The sequence below is a fragment of the Staurois parvus genome, unplaced genomic scaffold, assembly GCF_062004578.1.
Source record: "Staurois parvus isolate SC_StPar_1 unplaced genomic scaffold, SC_StPar_1.0 ptg000582l, whole genome shotgun sequence".
Lineage (NCBI taxonomy): Eukaryota > Metazoa > Chordata > Amphibia > Anura > Ranidae > Staurois > Staurois parvus.
In genome coordinates this window covers 600730-624428 of record NW_028318378.1, presented here as the reverse complement: position 1 = coordinate 624428, position 23699 = coordinate 600730, and the positions used below count along the sequence as shown (strand labels likewise).

Sequence of the window (23699 nt, the reverse complement as noted above, 5' to 3'; positions counted from 1 at the left end):
ACAGAATTGTTACTCAGGGACAGACACAGAATTGTTACTCAGGGACAGACACAGAATTGTTACTGAGGGACACAGAATTGTTACTGAGGGACACAGAATTGTTACTCAGCGACAGACACAGAATTGTTACTCAGGGACAGACACAGAATTGTTACTCAGGGACAGACACAGAATTGTTACTGAGGGACACAGAATTGTTACTGAGGGACACAGATTTGTTACTGAGGGCCACAGAATTGTTACTGAGGGACACAGATTTGTTACTGAGGGCCACAGAACCGTTACTTAGGGCCACAGAAACGTTACTTAGGGCCACAGAAACGTTACTTAGGGCCACAGAAACGTTACTTAGGGCCACAGAATTGTTACTTAGGGACAGACACAGAATTGTTACTGAGGGACACAGATTTGTTACTGAGGGCCACAGAACCGTTACTTAGTGCCACAGAAACATTACTTAGGGACACAGAATTGTTACTCAGGGACAGACACAGAATTGTTACTGAGGGACACAGAATTGTTACTGAGGGCCACAGAACTGTTACTTAGGGCCACAGAAACGTTACTTAGGGCCACAGAATTGTTACTTAGGGACAGACACAGAATTGTTACTGAGGGACACAGAACCGTTACTTAGGGCCACAGAAACGTTACTTAGGGCCACAGAAACGTTACTTAGGGCCACAGAAACGTTACTTAGGGCTACATAAACGTTACTTAGGGCCACAGAATCGTTACTTAGGGCCACAGAAACGTTACTTAGGGACACAGAAACGTTACTTAGTGCCACAGAATTGTTACTTAGGGACAGACACAGAATTGTTACTGAGGGACACAGATTTGTTACTGAGGGACACAGAATCGTTACTTAGGGCCACAGAAACGTTACTTAGGGCCACAGAAATGTTACTTAGGGCCACAGAATTGTTACTTAGGGACAGACACAGAATTGTTACTGAGGGACACAGATTTGTTACTGAGGGCCACAGAACCGTTACTTAGGGCCACAGAAACATTACTTAGGGACACAGAATTGTTACTCAGGGACAGACACAGAATTGTTACTGAGGGCCACAGAATTGTTACTGAGGGCCACAGAAACGTTACTTAGGGCCACAGAAACGTTACTTAGGGCTACAGAAACGTTACTTAGGGCCACAGAATCGTTACTTAGGGCCACAGAAACGTTACTTAGGGCCACAGAAACGTTACTTAGGGCCACAGAATTGTTACTTAGGGACAGACACAGAATTGTTACTGAGGGACACAGATTTGTTACTGAGGGCCACAGAACCATTACTTAGGGCCACAGAAACATTACTTAGGGACACAGAATTGTTATTCAGGGACAGACACAGAATTGTTACTGAGGGATACAGAATTGTTACTGAGGGACACAGAACCGTTACTTAGGGCCACAGAAACGTTACTTAGGGCCACAGAAACGTTACTTAGGGCTACAGAAACGTTACTTAGGGCCACAGAATCGTTACTTAGGGCCACAGAAATGTTACTTAGGGCCACAGAATTGTTACTTAGGGACAGACACAGAATTGTTACTGAGGGACACAGATTTGTTACTGAGGGCCTCAGAACCGTTACTTAGGGCCACAGAAACGTTACCTAGGGACACAGAATTGTTACTCAGGGACAGACACAGAATTGTTACTGAGGGACACAGAATTGTTACTGAGGGCCACAGAACTGTTACTTAGGGCCACAGAAACGTTACTTAGGGCTACAGAAACGTTAATTAGGGCCACAGAATCGTTACTTAGGGCCACAGAATCGTTACTTAGGGCCACAGAAACGTTACTTAGGGCCACTGAAACGTTACTTAGGGCCACAGAATTGTTGCTTAGGGACAGACACAGAATTGTTACTGAGGGACACAGATTTGTTACTGAGGGCCACAGAATCGTTACTTAGGGCCACAGAATCGTTACTTTGGGCCACAGAAACGTTACTTAGGGCCACAGAAACGTTACTTAGGGCCACAGAATTGTTACTTAGGGACAGACACAGAATTGTTACTGAGGGACACAGATTTGTTACTGAGGGCAACAGAACCGTTACTTAGGGCCACAGAAACGTTACTTAGGGACACAGAATTGTTACTCAGGGACAGACACAGAATTGTTACTGAGGGACACAGATTTGTTACTGAGGGCCACAGAACCGTTACTTAGGGCCACAGAAACGTTACTTAGGGACATAGAATTGTTACTCAGGGACATACACAGAATTGTTACTGAGGGATACAGAATTGTTACTGAGGGACACAGAACCGTTACTTAGGGCCACAGAAACGTTACTTAGGGCCACAGAAACGTTACTTAGGGCCACAGAAACGTTACTTAGGGCTACAGAAACGTTACTTAGGGCCACAGAATCGTTACTTAGGGCCACAGAAACGTTACTTAGGGACACAGAAACGTTACTTAGTGCCACAGAATTGTTACTTAGGGACAGACACAGAATTGTTACTGAGGGACACAGATTTGTTACTGAGGGACACAGAATCGTTACTTAGGGCCACAGAAACGTTACTTAGGGCCACAGAAATGTTACTTAGGGCCACAGAATTGTTACTTAGGGACAGACACAGAATTGTTACTGAGGGACACAGATTTGTTACTGAGGGCCACAGAACCGTTACTTAGGGCCACAGAAACATTACTTAGGGACACAGAATTGTTACTCAGGGACAGACACAGAATTGTTACTGAGGGACACAGAATTGTTACTGAGGGCTACAGAAACGTTATTTAGGGCCACAGAAACGTTACTTAGGGCTACAGAAACGTTACTTAGGGCCACAGAATCGTTACTTAGGGCCACAGAAACGTTACTTAGGGCCACAGAAACGTTACTTAGGGCCACAGAATTGTTACTTAGGGACAGACACAGAATTGTTACTGAGGGACACAGATTTGTTACTGAGGGCCACAGAACCATTACTTAGGGCCACAGAAACATTACTTAGGGACACAGAATTGTTACTCAGGGACAGACACAGAATTGTTACTGAGGGATACAGAATTGTTACTGAGGGACACAGAACCGTTACTTAGGGCCACAGAAACGTTACTTAGGGCCACAGAAACGTTACTTAGGGCTACAGAAATGTTACTTAGGGCCACAGAATCGTTACTTAGGGCCACAGAAATGTTACTTAGGGCCACAGAAACGTTACTTAGTGCCACAGAATTGTTACTTAGGGACAGACACAGAATTGTTACTGAGGGACACAGATTTGTTACTGAGGGACACAGAATCGTTACTTAGGGCCACAGAAACGTTACTTAGGGCCACAGAAACGTTACTTAGGGCCACAGAATTGTTACTTAGGGACAGACACAGAATTGTTACTGAGGGACACAGATTTGTTACTGAGGGCCTCAGAACCGTTACTTAGGGCCACAGAAACGTTACCTAGGGACACAGAATTGTTACTCAGGGACAGACACAGAATTGTTACTGAGGGACACAGAATTGTTACTGAGGGCCACAGAACTGTTACTTAGGGCCACAGAAACGTTACTTAGGGCTACAGAAACGTTAATTAGGGCCACAGAATCGTTACTTAGGGCCACAGAATCGTTACTTAGGGCCACAGAAACGTTACTTAGGGCCACAGAAACGTTACTTAGGGCCACAGAATTGTTGCTTAGGAACAGACACAGAATTGTTACTGAGGGACACAGATTTGTTACTGAGGGCCACAGAATCGTTACTTAGGGCCACAGAATCGTTACTTTGGGCCACAGAAACGTTACTTAGGGCCACAGAAACGTTACTTAGGGCCACAGAATTGTTACTTAGGGACAGACACAGAATTGTTACTGAGGGACACAGATTTGTTACTGAGGGCAACAGAACCGTTACTTAGGGCCACAGAAACGTTACTTAGGGACACAGAATTGTTACTCAGGGACAGACACAGAATTGTTACTGAGGGACACAGATTTGTTACTGAGGGCCACAGAACCGTTACTTAGGGCCACAGAAACGTTACTTAGGGACACAGAATTGTTACTCAGGGACAGACACAGAATTGTTACTGAGGGATACAGAATTGTTACTGAGGGACACAGAACCGTTACTTAGGGCCACAGAAACGTTACTTAGGGCCACAGAAACGTTACTTAGGGCCACAGAAACGTTACTTAGGGCTACAGAAACGTTACTTAGGGCCACAGAATCGTTACTTAGGGCCACAGAATCGTTACTTAGGGACAGACACAGAATTGTTACTGAGGGACACAGTTTTGTTACTGAGGGCAACAGAACCGTTACTTAGGGCCACAGAAACGTTACTTAGGGACACAGAATTGTTACTCAGGGACAGACACAGAATTGTTACTGAGGGACACAGATTTGTTACTGAGGGCCACAGAACCGTTACTTAGGGCCACAGAAACGTTACTTAGGGACACAGAATTGTTACTTAGGGACAGACACAGAATTGTTACTGAGGGACACAGATTTGTTACTGAGGGACACAGAATCGTTACTTAGGGCCACAGAAACGTTACTTAGGGCCACAGAAATGTTACTTAGGGCCACAGAATTGTTACTTAGGGACAGACACAGAATTGTTACTGAGGGACACAGATTTGTTACTGAGGGCCACAGAACCGATACTTAGGGCCACAGAAACGTTACCTAGGGCCACAGAATCGTTACTCAGGGACAGACACAGAATTGTTACTGAGGGACACAGAATTGTTACTGAGGGCCACAGAACTGTTACTTAGGGCCACAGAAACGTTACTTAGGGCCACAGAAACGTTACTTAGGGCTACAGAAACGTTACTTAGGGCTACAGAATCGTTACTTAGGGCCACAGAAACGTTACTTAGGGCCACAGAAACGTTACTTAGGGCCACAGAATTGTTGCTTAGGGACAGACACAGAATTGTTACTGAGGGACACAGATTTGTTACTGAGGGCCACAGAACCGATACTTAGGGCCACAGAAACGTTACTTAGAGACACAGAATTGTTACTCAGGGACAGACACAGAATTGTTACTGAGGGACACAGATTTGTTACTGAGGGTAACAGAACCGTTACTTAGGGCCACAGAAACGTTACTTAGGGACACAGAATTGTTACTCAGGGACAGACACAGAATTGTTACTGAGGGACACAGATTTGTTACTGAGGGCCACAGAACCGTTACTTAGGGCCACAGAAACGTTACTTAGGGACACAGAATTGTTACTCAGGGACAGACACAGAATTGTTACTGAGGGATACAGAATTGTTACTGAGGGACACAGAACCGTTACTTAGGGACACAGAAACGTTACTTAGGGCCACAGAAACGTTACTTAGGGCTACATAAACGTTACTTAGGGCCACAGAATCGTTACTTAGGGCCACAGAAACGTTACTTAGGGCCACAGAAATGTTACTTAGTGCCACAGAATTGTTACTTAGGGACAGACACAGAATTGTTACTGAGGGACACAGATTTGTTACTGAGGGCCACAGAACCGTTACTTAGGGCCACAGAAACGTTACCTAGGGCCACAGAATCGTTACTCAGGGACAGACACAGAATTGTTACTGAGGGACACAGAATTGTTACTGAGGGCCACAGAACTGTTACTTAGGGCCACAGAAACGTTACTTAGGGCCACAGAAACGTTACTTAGGGCTAAAGAAACGTTACTTAGGGCCACAGAATTGTTACTTAGGGCCACAGAAACGTTACTTAGGGCCACAGAATTGTTGCTTAGGGACAGACACAGAATTGTTACTGAGGGACACAGATTTGTTACTGAGGGCCACAGAATCGTTACTTAGGGCCACAGAAATGTTACTTATGGCCACAGAAACGTTACTTAGGGCCACAGAATTGTTACTTAGGGACAGACACAGAATTGTTACTGAGGGACACAGATTTGTTACTGAGGGCCACAGAACCGTTACTTAGGGCCACAGAAACGTTACTTAGGGACACAGAATTGTTACTCAGGGACAGACACAGAATTGTTACTGAGGGACACAGATTTGTTACTGAGGGCCACAGAACCATTACTTAGGGCCACAGAAACATTACTTAGGGACACAGAATTGTTACTCAGGGACAGACACAGAATTGTTACTGAGGGATACAGAATTGTTACTGAGGGACACAGAACCGTTACTTAGGGCCACAGAAATGTTACTTAGGGCCACAGAAACGTTACTTAGTGCCACAGAATTGTTACTTAGGGACAGACACAGAATTGTTACTGAGGGACACAGATTTGTTACTGAGGGACACAGAATCGTTACTTAGGGCCACAGAAACGTTACTTAGGGCCACAGAAATGTTACTTAGGGCCACAGAATTGTTACTTAGGGACAGACACAGAATTGTTACTGAGGGACACAGATTTGTTACTGAGGGCCACAGAACCGTTACTTAGGGCCACAGAACCGTTACCTAGGGACACAGAATTGTTACTCAGGGACAGACACAGAATTGTTACTGAGGGACACAGAATTGTTACTGAGGGCCACAGAACTGTTACTTAGGGCCACAGAAACGTTACTTAGGGCCACAGAAACGTTACTTAGGGCTACAGAAACGTTACTTAGGGCCACAGAATCGTTACTTAGGGCCACAGAAACATTACTTAGGGCCACAGAAACGTTACTTAGGGCCACAGAATTGTTGCTTAGGGACAGACACAGAATTGTTACTGAGGGACACAGATTTGTTACTGAGGGCCACAGAATCGTTACTGAGGGCCACAGAATCGTTACTTAGGGCCACAGAAACGTTACTTAGGGCCACAGAAACGTTACTTAGGGCCACAGAATTGTTACTTAGGGACAGACACAGAATTATTACTGAGGGACACAGATTTGTTACTGAGGGCCACAGAACCGTTACTTAGGGCCACAGAAACGTTACTTAGGGACACAGAATTGTTACTCAGGGACAGACACAGAATTGTTACTGAGGGACACAGATTTGTTACTGAGGGCCACAGAACCGTTACTTAGGGCCACAGAAACATTACTTAGGGACACAGAATTGTTACTCAGGGACAGACACAGAATTGTTACTGAGGGATACAGAATTGTTACTGAGGGACACAGAACCGTTACTTAGGGCCACAGAAACGTTACTTAGGGCCACAGAAACGTTACTTAGGGCTACAGAAACGTTACTTAGGGCCCCAGAATCGTTACTTAGGGCCACAGAAACGTTACTTAGGGCAACAGAAACGTTACTTAGTGCCACAGAATTGTTACTTAGGGACAGACACAGAATTGTTACTGAGGGACACAGATTTGTTACTGAGGGACACAGAATCGTTACTTAGGGCCACAGAAACGTTACTTAGGGCCACAGAAACGTTACTTAGGGCCACAGAATTGTTACTTAGGGACAGACACAGAATTGTTACTGAGGGACACAGATTTGTTACTGAGGGCCTCAGAACCGTTACTTAGGGCCACAGAAACGTTACCTAGGGACACAGAATTGTTACTCAGGGACAGACACAGAATTGTTACTGAGGGACACAGAATTGTTACTGAGGGCCACAGAACTGTTACTTAGGGCCACAGAAACGTTACTTAGGGCCACAGAAACGTTACTTATGGCTACAGAAACGTTACTTAGGGCCACAGAATCGTTACTTAGGGCCACAGAAACGTTACTTAGGGCCACAGAAACGTTACTTAGGGCCACAGAATTGTTGTTTAGGGACAGACACAGAATTGTTACTGAGGGACACAGATTTGTTACTGAGGGCCACAGAATCGTTACTTAGGGCCACAGAAACGTTACTTAGGGCCACAGAAACGTTACTTAGGGCCACAGAATATTTACTTAGGGACAGACACAGAATTGTTACTGAGGGACACAGATTTGTTACTGAGGGCCACAGAACCGTTACTTAGGGCCACAGAAACGTTACTTAGTGCCACAGAATTGTTACTTAGGGACAGACACAGAATTGTTACTGAGGGACACAGATTTGTTACTGAGGGCCACAGAACCGTTACTTAGGGCCACAGAAACGTTACTTAGGGACACAGAATTGTTACTCAGGGACAGACACAGAATTGTTACTGAGGGACACAGAATTGTTACTCAGGGACACAGAATCGTTTAATTAAAGAGTATGTCAGACAACACGCAGAGGAGTGGCAGAGGAGGCAATGTTTTAGGAGCGAGCAGACGTGGCAGCAGAGGATGGGGTCGAGGCAGCACTAGTCGCAGCCAGAGGCCAGTGCTCCCGGTGTCATCCAGCGGTCGTGTCTCCACCGACAACCCTGCCGTCATCGATTGGTTGGCTCGGTCGTCTTCCTCTTCCCAGGTCACCTCTGACACCTACAGCCAACGGTCGGTGGGTACGTCAGACACAACCGTTAGTTGGCATGGCCCGGGAGCAAGCCCACTGAAATCACGTGTCCTCTACCTGCCCCTGTCCTTTGGTGTTCCCTCACCAAGCGAAGTATCGCATGCTGTGGGCTCAGCCCCACTGTACAGTGAGGAAGAGCTAACAGAGAGCGGTCAGGAACGGGGGGAGACATCCGCCTCTTCAGCAGCCAGGCGAAGAAGTAGTGGCGAGGAGAGTGGCTCGGTAGCCGGTCTAGAGACAGGTCTGTCTCCTGACCCACATGCAGCCGAGGGGGCTAGTAGTGAGGCGGAGACCCTAATTGATGATGATGAGGCTGATCGCACTTGGCAGCCTCGTCGTCATCAGGCTATTGCTTCCGCATCATCAGGAGAAGAGGGTGGCAGCTTGGCAGCGAGCAAAACAGTCGGTGGGTTGCCCAGGAGGCAGCAGGGTCGCAGCAGTGTCAGTGGAGCCAAACGGCCACGGAGTAGAGCACCAGCTCCACTGCAGCCTACCACCACGGCCAGTAGTGGTGCCGGTGTGCACGGAGGAAGTAGCAGTCAGCCAGTGAGGAGTATCGGGGGCAAAGTTTCCTACTCGGCGGTGTGGCAATTTTTTGTCAAGCCGCCCGAGGAAGTAAACATAGCCGTATATCGACTATGTGGCCAGAAAGTCAAGCGTGGCCAGGGGGCCCATGTTGGGACTACAGCGTTGCGTCAGCATATGCAGCGTCGCCATTTGGTGGCCTGGGAAAACCGTGATAAAGATACGGCGGTTCTGCCTGCCCCAGCCCCCGCTCCATCACCCGCTCCGTTACTTGCTCCGTCACCCGACGTCAATCGCCCTCCATCAGCCAGTCAAGGCTCCAACACCTCTGCTGAGGGGAGTTGTCGCTCGTTGGCATCTTCCGCTCGTTCAGATGCTCCTTCTCCTGCTACTCCTCTTCACGGATTCCGTCAGCAGTCTTTCTTGGAATCCGTTTCCAAGAGACAACAGGTTGCGAGCACGCACCCGACGGTGCAAAAGCTGAACGTCCTCCTGTCCAAGTTGCTGGTGCTGCAGTCCCTCCCTTTCCAAGTGGTGGACTCAGCACCTTTCCGAGAAATGATGGCTTGTGCCGCGCCGCGGTGGAGAGTGCCAAGCCGTCATTTCTTCGCCAAAAAGGCAGTGCCAGCCCTGCATTCACATGTAGAAGAGATGGTGGGCCAGTCTTTGAGCATGTCGGTCTCTGCCAAAGTGCACGGCAGCGCCGACGTGTGGAGCTGTAACTACGGTCAGGGACAGTACATGTCATTTACGGCCCACTGGGTGAACGTGGTGCCGTCACAGCCGCACCAGCAACTTGGACAGGTCACGCCGCTTTTGCCTCCACGTTTGCACGTCCTTGGTCCGGCAAAGATGTCCGCCTCTACCACCTCTTCTTCTGCCGTGTCCTCAGCCGCCACCCCCGTGCCAAGTCCCATTACCCGACCGGCATATCACATGTGCAGGGCACAACGGTGTCACGCTGTGCTGCACCTGGTATGCCTTGGCGAACGTAGTCACACAGGGGAGGAACTTCTCAGTGTAATGAACAGAGAAATCGACAGATGGCTGTCTCCGCGCAAACTGAAAATCGGAACCATGTTGACCGACAACGGAAAGAACATGGTGTCTGCTCTGCGTCAAGGAAGGTTGTGCCATGTGCCATGCATGGCTCACGTGTTCAATCTGGTTGTCAAGCGGTTCCTAAAATCAACCATCCCACTGCAAGACATCCTTAAAATGTCACGTAAACTTTGCATGCATTTCAGCCATTCCTACACCGCAAAGCACACCCTCCTTGAGCTGCAGCGGCAGAACGGAATTCCACAGCATCGCCTGATCTACGACGTTGCAACAAGGTGGAATTCAACCCTACACATGTTAGACCGCCTTTACGAACAGCGAAAGGCCATCACCGATTTCCTGATGTTACAAGCGGATAAAGGTACTCCCTGTGTAACTTCGATGTCAGCCATTGGCAGCTCATGCGTGACACCTGCCGCTTGCTCAGGCCCTTTGAGGAGGCCACGCTATTCGTGAGTCGGCAGGACTATGGGATGAACGACGTCATTCCTCTGTTGCACGTCCTGGAACAAATGCTGTTAACAATGGCTGGTCAGGGTGCGGTAGACGTGGCGCACAGATCTCAACGCCACATGACCCCTGTGGGGGCAGGACAGGAAGAAGAGGAGGAGGTAGAGGAGGACATTGGTGCTCAGGAATTATTGAGTGAAATGGGTGGTTTTTCCACTCAGCGGACAGGAGTGGAGGAGCAGGAGCATCTGGTAGAGGAGGAGGAGGAGACAGAGGACCCAGACACACCGTGGCAGTATGCTGTGGAGATGGAGGCAGGGAGTCCCTCGCATTCCTTGGCACAAATGGCCCATAGCATGCTCGCTTGCTTGCGTAGCGACAGCCGAATAATAACCATCAGACAGAGGGATGACTTTTGGCTGTCCACCTTGTTGGACCCTCGCTACCGTTCAAAAATGGTGGCCTTTTTCACACCTGCTGAGAGGGAGGACAAAATAACGTACTATAAAAACCACCTATGTAGTCAGCTGGTCTCTGCCTTTCTGCGCCAACGTCCATCCTCAGACACTGTGGGCCCTGTGCGCTCGCGTTCCGCTGCCATGGCAGCAGGGGAGGGGTGGGGTGGTAGGAGCAGTGGCAGCTCCACCAGCAGCGGCTACCTCAGTCTGCAGTCGATGATGAGTAGCTTTCTTCACCAGCGCAGTGAGGAAACTACTAACCAGCCGCAGCAGCAGCAGCATCAGGTGGACCTGGAGCAGGACCTCAAACAACAGGCTTAGGCCTACTTGGACAGCACCCTGCCAACCGAGGTAGACAATCCCCTTGACTACTGGGCAATGAAACTTGACCTTTGGCCCCAACTAGCTGAATTTGCCCTTGAAAGGCTGTCATGCCCGGCCAGTAGCGTGGCATCGGAGCGCGTGTTTAGTGCGGCAGGAGGTATTGTAACTCCGCGGAGGACACGACTGTCCACCCAAAGTGTGGAGAGACTCACGTTTGTGAAAATGAATCAGGCGTGGATTAGTCTGGATTTCAAACCACCAGTTCCTGACACAACTGACTAAATCCGCCATGAATCATGCCCCAAACATGTGCCACTTTCAGGTCTCCTCACACTGCTGGTGTGTTCCATTTTTTGTCATAGGGTGCTGGCAGATTACGGGCTTCCCATTGCTGCTGCCAGGCCCGTAATCTGCCATGGGCCCCTGTACCGCCTCCTCATGCTGCTGCCAGGTCCAGAGTGTGTCATGGGTCCCTGTACGGCCTCCCATTGCTGCTGTCTCCATCGCCACACTCTGCCATGTGCCACTTTCAGGTCTCCTCACACACTGCTGGTGTGTTCCATTTTTTGTCATAGGGTGCTGGCAGATTACGGGCCTCCCATAGCTGCTGCCAGGCCCCTAATCTGCCATGGGCCCCTGTACCGCCTCCTCATGCTGCTGCCAGGTCCACAGTGACTCATGCCATGTGCCACTTTCAGGTCTCCTCACACTGCTGTTGTGTTCCATTTTTTGTCATAGGGTGCTGGCAGATTACGGGCCTCCCATTGCTGCTGCCAGGTCCAGAGTCTCTCATGGGTCCCTGTACGGCCTCCCATTGCTGCTGTCTCCATCGCCACACTCTGCCATGTGCCACTTTCAGGTCTCCTCACACTGCTGGTGTGTTCCATTTTTTGTCATAGGGTGCTGGCAGATTACGGGCCTCCCATAGCTGCTGCCAGGCCCCTAATCTGCCATGGGCCCCTGTACCGCCTCTTCATGCTTCTGCCAGGTCCAGAGTGTGTCATGGGTCCCTGTACGGCCTCCCATTGCTGCTGCCAGGAGGCAGCAGGGTCGCAGCAGTGTCAGTGGAGGCAAACGGCCACGGAGTAGAGCACCAGCTCCACTGCAGCCTACCACCACGGCCAGTAGTGGTGCCGGTGTGCACGGAGGAAGTAGCAGTCAGCCAGTGAGGAGTAGCGGGGGCAAAGTTTCCTACTCGGCGGTGTGGCAATTTTTCGTCAAGCCGCCCGAGGAAGTAAACGTAGCCGTATGTCGACTATGTGGCCAGAAAGTCAAGCGTGGCCAGGGGGCCCATGTTGGGACTACAGCATTGCGTCAGCATATGCAGCGTCACCATTCGGTGGCCTGGGAAACCGTGATAAAGATACGGCGGTTCTGCCTGCCCCAGCCCAGGGTTCCATTTTGTCATAGGGTGCTGGCAGATTACGGGCCTCCCATTGCTGCTGCCAGGCCTTAATCTGCCATGGGCCCCTGTACCACCTCCTCATGCTGCTGCCAGGTCCACAGTGTCTCATGGGTCCCTGAACCGCCTCCCATTGCTGCTGTCTCCATCGCCACACTCTGCCATGTGCCACTTTCAGGTCTCCTCACACTGCTGGTGTGTTCCATTTTTTGTCATAGGGTGCTGGCAGATTACGGGCCTCCCATTGCTGCTGCCAGGCCCGTAATCTGCCATGGGCCCCAGTACCGCCTCCTCATGCTGCTGCCAGGTCCACAGTCTCTCATGGGTCCCTGTACGGCCTCCCATTGCTGCTGTCTCCATCGCCATACTCTGCCATGTGCCACTTTCAGGTCTCCTCACACTGCTGGTGTGTTCATAGGGTGCTGTATGGCCTCCCATTGCTGCTGCCTCCACCGCCACACTGTGGCTCCACACTCTGGTTTTGGCCCCGTGACTGCCCAAATGAGTGAAGTGTGCGGTGATTCTAAGATCGACGGCACTCATCTGCATGTCATACTGACTGTCAGTATTATTTCTCTTCCCCAGCAGACTCCAAGGGCATTTAAATTAAAGGTACAGTGTTCTGCACTAATATTAAGTCTCTCTGAAGCCTAGAAACACCCTTTTTTAAGTTAAATTCGCAGCGAATATATTCGACTCAAATCGAAATTTTTTCACGAATTCGCCGAATCAGTCGAATCGAATTTTTGAATAATTCGCTCATCTCTAGATATAATGAATGTGAATGTGAGGGGAGTAACATTCGCCATTTGTTGCAGCGAGAGTTCAAAGGTAGTTCTTGTTGAACTTTTTGGCCATTTAATAACAATTTCACATCTACACTACCATAGAAATCACAATGCTACACACAATTGAAAACACAACTAGTTTGAAATTCTCTAGAAAATGGTGAAATTGGCAACTTAAAGCGCAATTTTCAATTGCATATAGTGTGAGCGAAGCAGGAAAATCAACAAAGGAAATAAATCTTTGAAGGCGTGCGGTACCTGCCTGCTGGGATAAGGGTCTGCTATGCATTTGTGGGAAATTCCACACCAGTATTTGCAACAATTTGGATGTGTGGATTCCCCACCCAAGCCTTTTCTCTCTCTCTCACTCTTCTGTATGTCTCTCTTTATCACTCTTCAGTATGTATCTCTCGCTCGCTTTTCTTTGTCTCACTGGCTCACTCTTCTCTCTCGCTCACTCTTCTGTATGTCTCTCTTTATTACTCTTCAGTATGTATCTCTCGCTCGCTTTTCTTTGTCTCACTGGCTCGCTCTTCTCTCTCACTCACTCTTCTGCATGTTTCTCTTTATCACTCTTCAGTATGTATCTCTCGCTCGCTCTTTGTCTCACTCCTCTCTCTCACTCACTCTTCTGCATGTCTCTCTTTATCACTCTTCAGTATGTATCTCTCGCTCTCTTTATCACTCTCTGGTATGTATCTCTTACTCATCTCTCTCTCAGCTCTTTGCTTGCCAAATCCTTCACAAAAGGGGGTGGAGTGTAAACCAGCATTATCAAATCTATGAGTAGTCCAGTAGTATCTCCACCCATTGTATGACATTCACATAAGGTGCAGCTTTGAAGGTGTTTGAACAGACAAGGCCTCATTCTAATTCACATTCTAGGGATCATTTAGACAGAAAGCAAAGATGCTGCCAGAACATGTATGTGAAGACAGCCACACACGGAGATCATGCTACTTCCTTGCCGTGGTTGGGATTCAAACCGACAACCCTAGAATTGTGAGGCAGCAGTGCTAACCACTAATCCACGGAGCTACATTGCTAACCCAGCCTGTATTTCTGTGCTGTGAATCAATCCTAAGTCCCTGGGCAATGTCAGTATAACTACCAGATATCTCCCATGTGACACAAATGTTGTGCTATGTTGCCAATTCACATGTATGTTGGTTCTATGTATCCCAATACAAAGGATTGCAATACTAATACAGGCGTACCTCGGTTTACCAAACCATTAAAATTAATTGGTTGTTTTATAAATGTTTGAATCATTTGCTTCACAATACGAAGTGTATGTCGGCGCTGATTTTCAATGCTAATGGCTAATGCCTTTTTTTGTCCTTCACTATAGTTCACACGCTTAGCTGTCACTTTCCCCAAAGTTAAAGAAAAATGTCTGAATTTTAATTAACTAAAAGTCAACCTTGTTACCTTTAAGGAAATAATCTCAAAACTTTCTCTTTTAGCCGGGGGAAGTGACAGGTGAATTTCTGAGCTATAGTGAAGACCAAAAAAAACCAGAATAACATTTAAAAACCAGCACCATAATAATAAAAAAACCCGGCATGGGGTCCCCCCCTCCCATCCATACCAAGCCCTTCGGATCTGGTATGGATATTAAGGGGGAACTCCACGCCAAAATTAAAGAAAAAACAGCATAGGGCTCCCCCCAAAATCCATACCAGACCCTTATCCGAGCATGCAGCCCGGCAGGTCAGGAAAGGGGGGGACGAGCGAGCACCCCCCCTCCTGAACCATACCAGACCACATGCCCTCAAAATGGGGGGGTGCTTTGGGGCAGGGGGCTCCCCCCAAAGCACCTTGTCCCCATGTTGATGGGGACAAGGGCCTCCTCCCCACAACCCTGGCCTGTGGTTGTGGGGGTCTGCGGGCGGGGGGCTTATTAGAATCTGGAAGCCCCCTTTAACAAGGGGGCCCCCAGATCCCAGCCCCCCCCCTACGTGAATGAGTCTGCGGTACATGGTCCTGCGATTCATTCACAAAAAAACAAAGTGTTGTGTAAAAAAAACACAGTACAGGGTCTTTGACAAGTTCTTTATTAAAACAATGTCCCCCGAAGTAGATCCAACGTCAATCATGGCGGCGATCCGAAAAAAGAAAAAAAAAAACCTATTTAAGAGCTGTCAGCGGGACCTTTTTTCAGAAGCCTGGAAGCCTCCGACGGGAGCAGAACCTTTTTTTTTTTCTTTTTTCGGATCGCCGCCGTGATTGACGTTGGATCTACTTCGGGGGACATTGTTTTAATAAAGGACTTGTCAAAGACCCTGTACTGTGTTTTTTTTACACAGCACTTTGTTTTTTTGTGAATGAGTCGAGGGACCATGTACCGCAGACTCATTCATGTAGGGGGGGGCCAGGGTCTGGGGGCCCACTTGTTAAAGGAGGCTTCCAGATTCTGATAAGCCCCCCACCTGCAGACCCCCACAACCACTGGCCAGGGTTGTGGGGAAGAGGCCCTTGTCCCCATCAACATGGGGACAAGGTGCTTTGGGGGGGAGCCCCCCTGCCCCAAAGCACCCCCCATGTTGAGGGCATGTGACCTGGTATGGTTCAGGAGGGGGTCGCTCGCTCATCCCCCCCCTTTCCTGACCTGCCGGTCTGCATGCTCGGGTAAGGGTCTGGTATGGATTTAAGGGGGAACCCCACGCTGTTTTTTTTTAAATTTTGGCGTGGAGTTCCCCCTTAATATCCATACCAGACCTGAAGGGCTTGGTAAGGATGGGAGGGAGGACCCCACGCATTTTTTTTTTTTTATCTGCAGACTTTTTTTTTTATATTCAACTGTCAAAATAAATATTAAATAGACATTCGAAAAAAGTAAAATCATTACAGAAATAATTAAAAAGGATAAGAAACAAAAATAGAATCACTAGAACTAAGGAAATCAAATTAGAATACAGAAAGATATGCCGAGTGCTGTTTGTTAAACACAGGAGATGCGACCGAGTGCCGGCTGTCAGAGGACTCCACACACAGGAGACGTGACCGAGTGCCGGCTGTCAGAGGACTCCACACACAGGAGACGTGACCGAGTGCCGGCTGTCAGAGGACTCCACACACAGGAGACGTGACCGAGTGCCGGCTGTCAGAGGACTCCACACACAGGAGACGTGACCGAGTGCCGGCTGTCAGAGGACTCCACACACAGGAGACGTGACCGAGTGCCGGCTGTCAGAGGAATCCACACACAGGAGACGTGACCGAGTGCCGGCTGTCAGAGGACTCCACACACAGGAGACACAATCTTTGCCATCTGTCAGAGGACTCCACACACAGGAGACGTGACCGAGTGCCGGCTGTCAGAGGACTCCACACACAGGAGACGTGACCGAGTGCCGGCTGTCAGAGGACTCCACACACAGGAGACACAATCTTTGCCATCTGTCAGAGGACTCCACACACAGGAGACGTGACCGAGTGCCGGCTGTCAGAGGGATCCACACACAGGAGACGTGACCGAGTGCCGGCTGTCAGAGAAATCCACACATAGGAGACGTGACCGAGTGCCGGCTGTCAGAGGACTCCACACACAGGAGACGTGACCGAGTGCCGGCTGTCAGAGGACTCCACACACAGGAGACACAATCTTTGCCATCTGTCAGAGGACTCCACACACAGGAGACGTGACCGAGTGCCGGCTGTCAGAGGGATCCACACACAGGAGACGTGACCGAGTGCCGGCTGTCAGAGGACTCCACACACAGGAGACGTGATCTTCGCCATCTGTCAGAGGACTCCACACAGAGATTTACTATTGAACAGCGTCTAAAAAGAAAGCGCCACAGAAGACGTCTAACATGTGTTCTGCACATGCTCATTCCTATTAGCCAGAGCCGCTGGAAAAGCGTCCAGTTTTTGAATGTGACGAGCAGCCTTAAAAAAGAGTACTATTTACACATTGTAAAAAATTTTTTAAATGTCAGATATTGTTAAAAGTGAAGTCCTGATATTTGGCAAAGCAAATGTCAATGGAAACATGTCTCTGCAGTGATTTTTCATGGTGTTAGATGTGCCTCTTAGCACGTCTGCTTTTTGGGTCTGCTTCCTGGACTGTGTCTCGTTAGTAAATTCGATCTGGTGTCTACTTCTTAGATGCTTTCTTTAGTAAATGTCTTTGCCGTCTAAAAGTAGACGCTCGCGGTTAAAAAGTAGACGCTAGCCCACAGAAATGCGCCCACACGCAATAGTAAATTTGGGCCCAAGTGTTCCCCCTTGACCAACATCATTTTTAATCCAAGTCTCCCAGATAGTCTGGCCATTGGTCGAGTCCATCCTTGGGCTGAGGCTTATCTATTCCAATTGTGACATTTGGTCAATCCCGTAATTCACAACCTTAAATCCTTCCCTGACATTCAAAAAGCTGCTCGCATTCCACCCCATCAGTATTTTATCTACAGATACAACACATTTTTGCCTCCAAAGCCTCTTCTCTGACTCTTGAACAACCTACCCCTTTAGATCATATCTGCATCCAAGGCCCACACCACCGGGACATCATTTCCGCTACGTATACATTGCTTGTAGATGCCCTTTTTCTATTGGTTCTCCCCTTTATATGTGTAAATGGTCCCGTTTCCTTCAATGTGATATTGGGTTGGATCAATGGAGTAGGATTTGGGAGGCCTCTTCTAAATCTTCTGTGTGTGTAATGTATACAGAAAATCCTTCTAAGACCCCCATGTTTTGGTATCGGACCCCTGAGGTTCTCCATGATAGTAACCCGAATGTTTCCTCTGTTTGCTGGTGTTGTGGGACGGAAACTGACACTCTTTTCCACATTTTTTGGGATTGCCGGTCCATTGCACCCTTTTGGAGGAGGTCCTTACCCCATTGTGGTTACTTCTGCAGGCTCCTGTCCCTTTTGAGCCCATTTACTTTCTGTTGGGTCTACCTTTTCGGGTCTCTCTAAATGTGCGAGGAAACTTTCCACCTCCATTCTGAGGGCAGCCAGGAGAACCATTCCCATGCATTGGCTGTCTTCTATGTCCCCCATGTTACCGGCACTGATGAAGGTCAGAGCAGAAATGAGAAAGTTGGAGTACCTACCTGCTTTACACCCTGCTACTGTCCCTGTGCTGGAGGCAGTTCAGGACCCACGGGACACCTATGACACCGATCTGTCTGCTCCGATCGTTTGTGATTGATGGCCATGTCACTGTTTTGTATTGACATTGTATGTTCTTATGTACCTCTCATCGATGAGCTGCTTTATCAGACTTCTCTCCCTCTCTGCTTTTATTTTACATTTACCTTTGTGACTGCTTGTTGTAATGTGTGACATAGAGAGGGAAATGGGTGCTAATAGTCTGCAGGAGATCTGCTGAGACATAGAAAGGGAAATGGGTGCTAATAGGCTGCAGGAGATCCGCTGAGACATAGAGATGGAAGTGGGCGCTAATAGGCTGCAGGAGATCCGCTGAAAAATAGAGAGGGAAATGGGTGCTAATAGGCTGTAGGAGATCCGCTGAGACATAGAGAGGGAAATGGGAACTAATAGGCTGCAGGAAATCTGCTGAGACATAGAGAGGGAAATGGGTGCTAATAGGCTGCAGAGGATCCGCTGAGACGTAGAGAGGGAAATGGGTGCCAATAGGCTGCAGGAGATCCGCTGAGACGTAGAGAGGGAAATGGGTGCTAATAGGCTGCAGGAGATCCGCTGAGACGTAGAGAGGGAAATGGATGCCAATAGGCTGCAGGAGATCCGCTGAGACGTAGAGAGGGAAATGGGAGCCAATAGGCTGCAGGAGATCCGCTGAGACGTAGAGAGGGAAATGGGTGATAATAGGCTGCAGGAGATCCGCTGAGACGTAGAGAGGGAAATGGGTGCTAATAGGCTGCAGGAGATCCGCTGAGACGTATAGAGGGAAATGGGAGCTAATAGGCTGCAGGAGATCCGCTGAGACATAGAGAGGGAAATGGGAGCTAATAGGCTGCAGGAGATCCGCTGAGACATAGAGAGGGAAATGGGAGCTAATAGGCTGCAGGAGATCTGCTGAGACATAGAGAGGGAAATGGGAGCTAATAGGCTGCAGGAGATCTGCTGAGACATAGAAAGGGAAATGGGAGCTAATAGGCTGCAGGAGATCCGCTGAGACATAGAAAGGGAAATGGGCGCTAATAGGCTGCAGGAGATCTGCTGAGACAATGAAATGTGTGTGAAATGGATGGATGTGCAGACACTCCCAGAAGATGATGTCATTATGAGTGGATTGATATATATTTTTGCATTGTCCCCCCAGAAGGATCAGGTTTGGCGGGATCGCTCTCATTAGCTATACATTTGTATTTTGTGTTCTGTGTTTGTAAGACTTTTCTATATGTAATAAGAGATGTTTGTTGAACAGTTGGTTACATAAGAGTTACATTTATTTCTTCTTCCTTTATTCAGTAATGTTTCATCTCCCGTAGTATCCCTGTAAGGTACATATTATACAGGAAGGGGGATTATGGGATGGATCTCGGGGCTGCAGTTCCTCTGAACTCCACAAGGTGGGGATCTCACCTATACTCACACAGGAAGTCTCTATGGAATACAGACAGGAAGTGATGTCAGGTACAGACAGGAAGTGATGTCAGGCACAGACAGGAAGTGATGTCAGGGACAGACAGGAAGTTCCAGATGAGAGGTGAGGCGGGAAGAAGTATAGAGGAGACGTTGGTGGAAGTGGCAGCAGAGGAGGTAATAAGATGTTATTTCCTATTTACAACAAATGTATATAAATCTGAGGCTCTTTTAGGAATGTTGGGGGTTTAGAAAAATGAAAGCGGCTTTATAGCAACTCAAATGTGTAATATGTGTAACATTGTTCTGTTTATCTCCTCCTCCCCTCCCCCGCCTGTCTCCAGCACCGCACCCGGGACTAGCAGGGAGGGGAGAGACCTTGCAGTGTAATGAGAACCGATTGGCTGCTCCTCAGGAAAGGGGAGTGTCCGGCTTATTTTTCTCCCTTTCACTCCCAGAGACGTTTTTGCACTTTTTGCACATTTAAAAAATCATTTTATCCTGAAGATGACACAAAACCCCCCAAATATCGATTTTCTGAAAGTAAAGACTTTAGAGAATAAAATAGCGGCAGTTCCAATATTTTATGTCACAAAATATTATCACAAAGTCTAGGAAATGCCAAATTTCATTAAAAAATACACTTAAGCTGATTTCAGGGCACAAAAAGCAATAAATGACCCATTTATGTGTAAAAATATAAAAGCCGAGGTTGCAGCGAGTAAATAGATATCCAACATGTCAAACCTTAAGTTGTGTGTGCTGAAATGGTGACAACCTTTAGTCCCCGGTATTATCTATAGGTGACACATTTATAGCCCCTTCTAGGTCATCAGTATAGAGTACGGAGGAGGTCTGCTCCTAGAATTATCCTCTCATTCTGGTGTGACCGGCGATATGTAACGTGTATCACAATCAATGTTATCACGTGTAGGCGCTCCAGCGTGTGCTCTTATGTTTGGGTGTGCATATATGTGGGGGTGGGGGGGGCTTTAAAATTTTTTAAGGGGAGGAGTTATGTACTTGGGTGTAACTTTAATTCTTTACATTTAAAAAAACATTTTTACTTGAGGGGACAAAGTCCTCTATGTGATGACTTTTGATGACAGGTTCTCTTTATTGAGACATCCAGGGTCTAAAAGACCCCCAATGTCTCCCCTGTACTCCATTGGATGTAATGTAGAGCACATCGCACCGCATTACATTCTTTGCCGGCCTCGATGGTCGGGAAATCTGTCATAACGTCACTTCTGGGTCAGGACAAGAAGGGAGTGAACATGTCTGCTCTCCTCCATCCCCTCTACCCTCCGACACCCGCTGACCCGGGCCCACAGATGGGCAAGCAGAGCCGGGGAAGCATAGTAGGTACAGGAGAGGTTCACACACACGGGGTGGCAGAGGCTGGCACCTGAAAGGAGAGCCCTGCGGCTTGCCCTCAGCAGGGATAAAGATTAAAAGAAAATACTTTACCTGGAACTACATGTCCCGGGCGTCGGGTGATGTAAAGTGACCATCCCTGCATGATGAGCCGACATTGACCTCACAGCACTGCCTCAGAGCAAACTAGTCATAGGAAGGATCAGATTTATCATTCCTTGTCTGCAGATCTAATACTCATCAAAACCAGTTCAGAGACCAAACAAACCCAACAGAGAAAAGGGGCCCCGGACCTCAAAATTGTAGTAAACACTAAACAGTCCAAACAAAATGTCTTCCCATGGGGGGAGTAATTCTTCACTGTCCATCAACCCTCCTATTCCCCCCTCACATCCACATCCTATTATTGTGTGACCAATACCATCCAAATCATTCTTACTTTCATTTCCCAAAGTTATCCGTCTACAAGGAGACCTGTATAGATCACATGATGGCACCAATGAGGATGGAGGAGGACCGGAGTCACATGACTGAGAAGATACTAAACCTCACCCTGGAGATCATCTACCTGCTGACCGGAGAGGTGAGGAGGATTCTGGGAGGTCACATGACATCACTCTGATCTGTATTAAAAAAACACAGACCTGACCGGAGAGGTGAGGAGGATTCTGGGAGGTCACATGACATCACTCTTATCTCTATTAATAAAACACAGACCTGACCGGAGAGGTGAGGAGGATTCTGGGAGATCACATGACATCACTCATCTCTATTAATAAAACACAGACCTGACCGGAGAGGTGAGGAGGATTCTGGGAGGTCACATGACTTCACTCATCTCTATTAATAAACACAGACCTGACCGGAGAGGCGAGGAGGATTCTGGGAGGTCACATGACATCACTCTTGTCTATTCTGGTCAATAGACCATTTTATTTTTGCACACATTTAGATGATGTCAGGTGGTTGATATTGTTTTATTTGTCTCCTGATCTGTAGGATTATGTTGTAAAGAAGAAGTCTAGTGGGGAGCCAATCTCAGGAGGATGGAGCAGAACCCAGAGCCTCACCATGGTGCCTCCATCTCATTCTCTGATACCTGAGAGGGAGAAAGAGCAGAAGATTCTGGAACTGACCACCATGATGGTCCATCAGCTGACAGGAGAGGTGAGCGGTGCCGGGAATTCTGGGACATTCTCCAGTAACAGACAAGGGATGTGTCTGGATGGTGACTGTATCATTGTGTGTGTCAGGTTCCTATAAGGTGTCAGGGTGTCACTGTCTATTTCTCCATGGAGGAGTGGGAGTATTTAGAAGGACACAAGGACCTCTACAAGGACGTCATGATGGACAATCAGCAGACTTTGGGTTTTGTGAAGATTGTAAGGAAGGAATTTCCCCGGAATGAGACGATATTGAAGCTCACCCTGGAGATCCTCAGCCTGCTGACTGGAGAGGTGAGTGTAATGAAGGGGTTAAATCTGACTCGGCTGTACACTGGGAGGGATTCAGAGTCACTTGAAGTCTTCTGATGTTCTGTAATCAATAACGACATCCACACAAGTACTATGAATACATAAAGTGTCCGGACTCTATGAGATTTGGTTATAGCACAAGATGGCGGCATTGGTTATAGAAGAGAACAATCTCAGCTTTAGTCCAATCAGAGAGACCCATGATTACCAGCATGCCACGCCCACTGACCACTAAATCCATGGGTGACATTTCCTGGTGGGTCAGTGAGCCTTACTAGTAAACCATTAGTGACTCTATTCTATGACTTCTAGAAGGAGCTATAAATCTGACCCCATTGTCATCATATCATTGGATGGAGATGTCTGTCCTTTGCTGAGTCGGCACATTGTGGCCAATCCCTGGAGAATAAATCTAGAGCTGACCATAGAAGTGTGGGATTATGGGAGAGTGAGACTTATATTTGTATCACACAGAACTGTACAGGAGTCATGAAGAAATCTACCGACAATGACACCAGCAGGAGATCTCATCGTATGACCACAAGATCCTCGAGAATCCAGAATCCCATCACCATCCCCCCACCTCCACCCCTGATCCCTACAAGACAGAAGACACAGAAGATTCTAGAAGTCACTAAGAAGATGATGGAGCTGCTGACAGGAGAGGTGAGCGGTGCCGGGAATTCTGGGACATTCTCCAGTAACAGACAAGGGATGTGTCTGGATGGTGACTGTATCATTGTGTGTGTCAGGTTCCTATAAGGTGTCAGGGTGTCACTGTCTATTTCTCCATGGAGGAGTGGGAGTATTTAGAAGGACACAAGGATCTCTACAAGGACGTCATGATGGACAATCAGCCGCCCCTCACATCACCGGGTAAGAGGAGACTTTATTGTAAAGGAGAGAGCAGTACGGAGGATCCACCTAGATCCCCCAT

General features: G+C 48.1%; 2 protein-coding genes across 2 annotated transcripts in view; both read left to right on the top strand.

The window, feature by feature from the left end:
* The window catches only part of LOC149450102 (uncharacterized), a 94653-nt gene that overhangs the window by 56601 nt on the left and 14353 nt on the right, over positions 1–23699 (top strand). The window lies entirely within an intron of this gene.
* LOC149450103 (uncharacterized) lies at positions 13374–23526 on the top strand. Its single transcript, XM_089692369.1, has 3 exons — positions 13374–13385; positions 22541–22744; positions 23237–23526. The coding sequence occupies exons 1-3, from the start codon at positions 13374–13376 to the stop codon at positions 23522–23524; spliced, it is 504 nt and encodes a 167-aa protein (XP_089548495.1). The 3' UTR covers positions 23525–23526.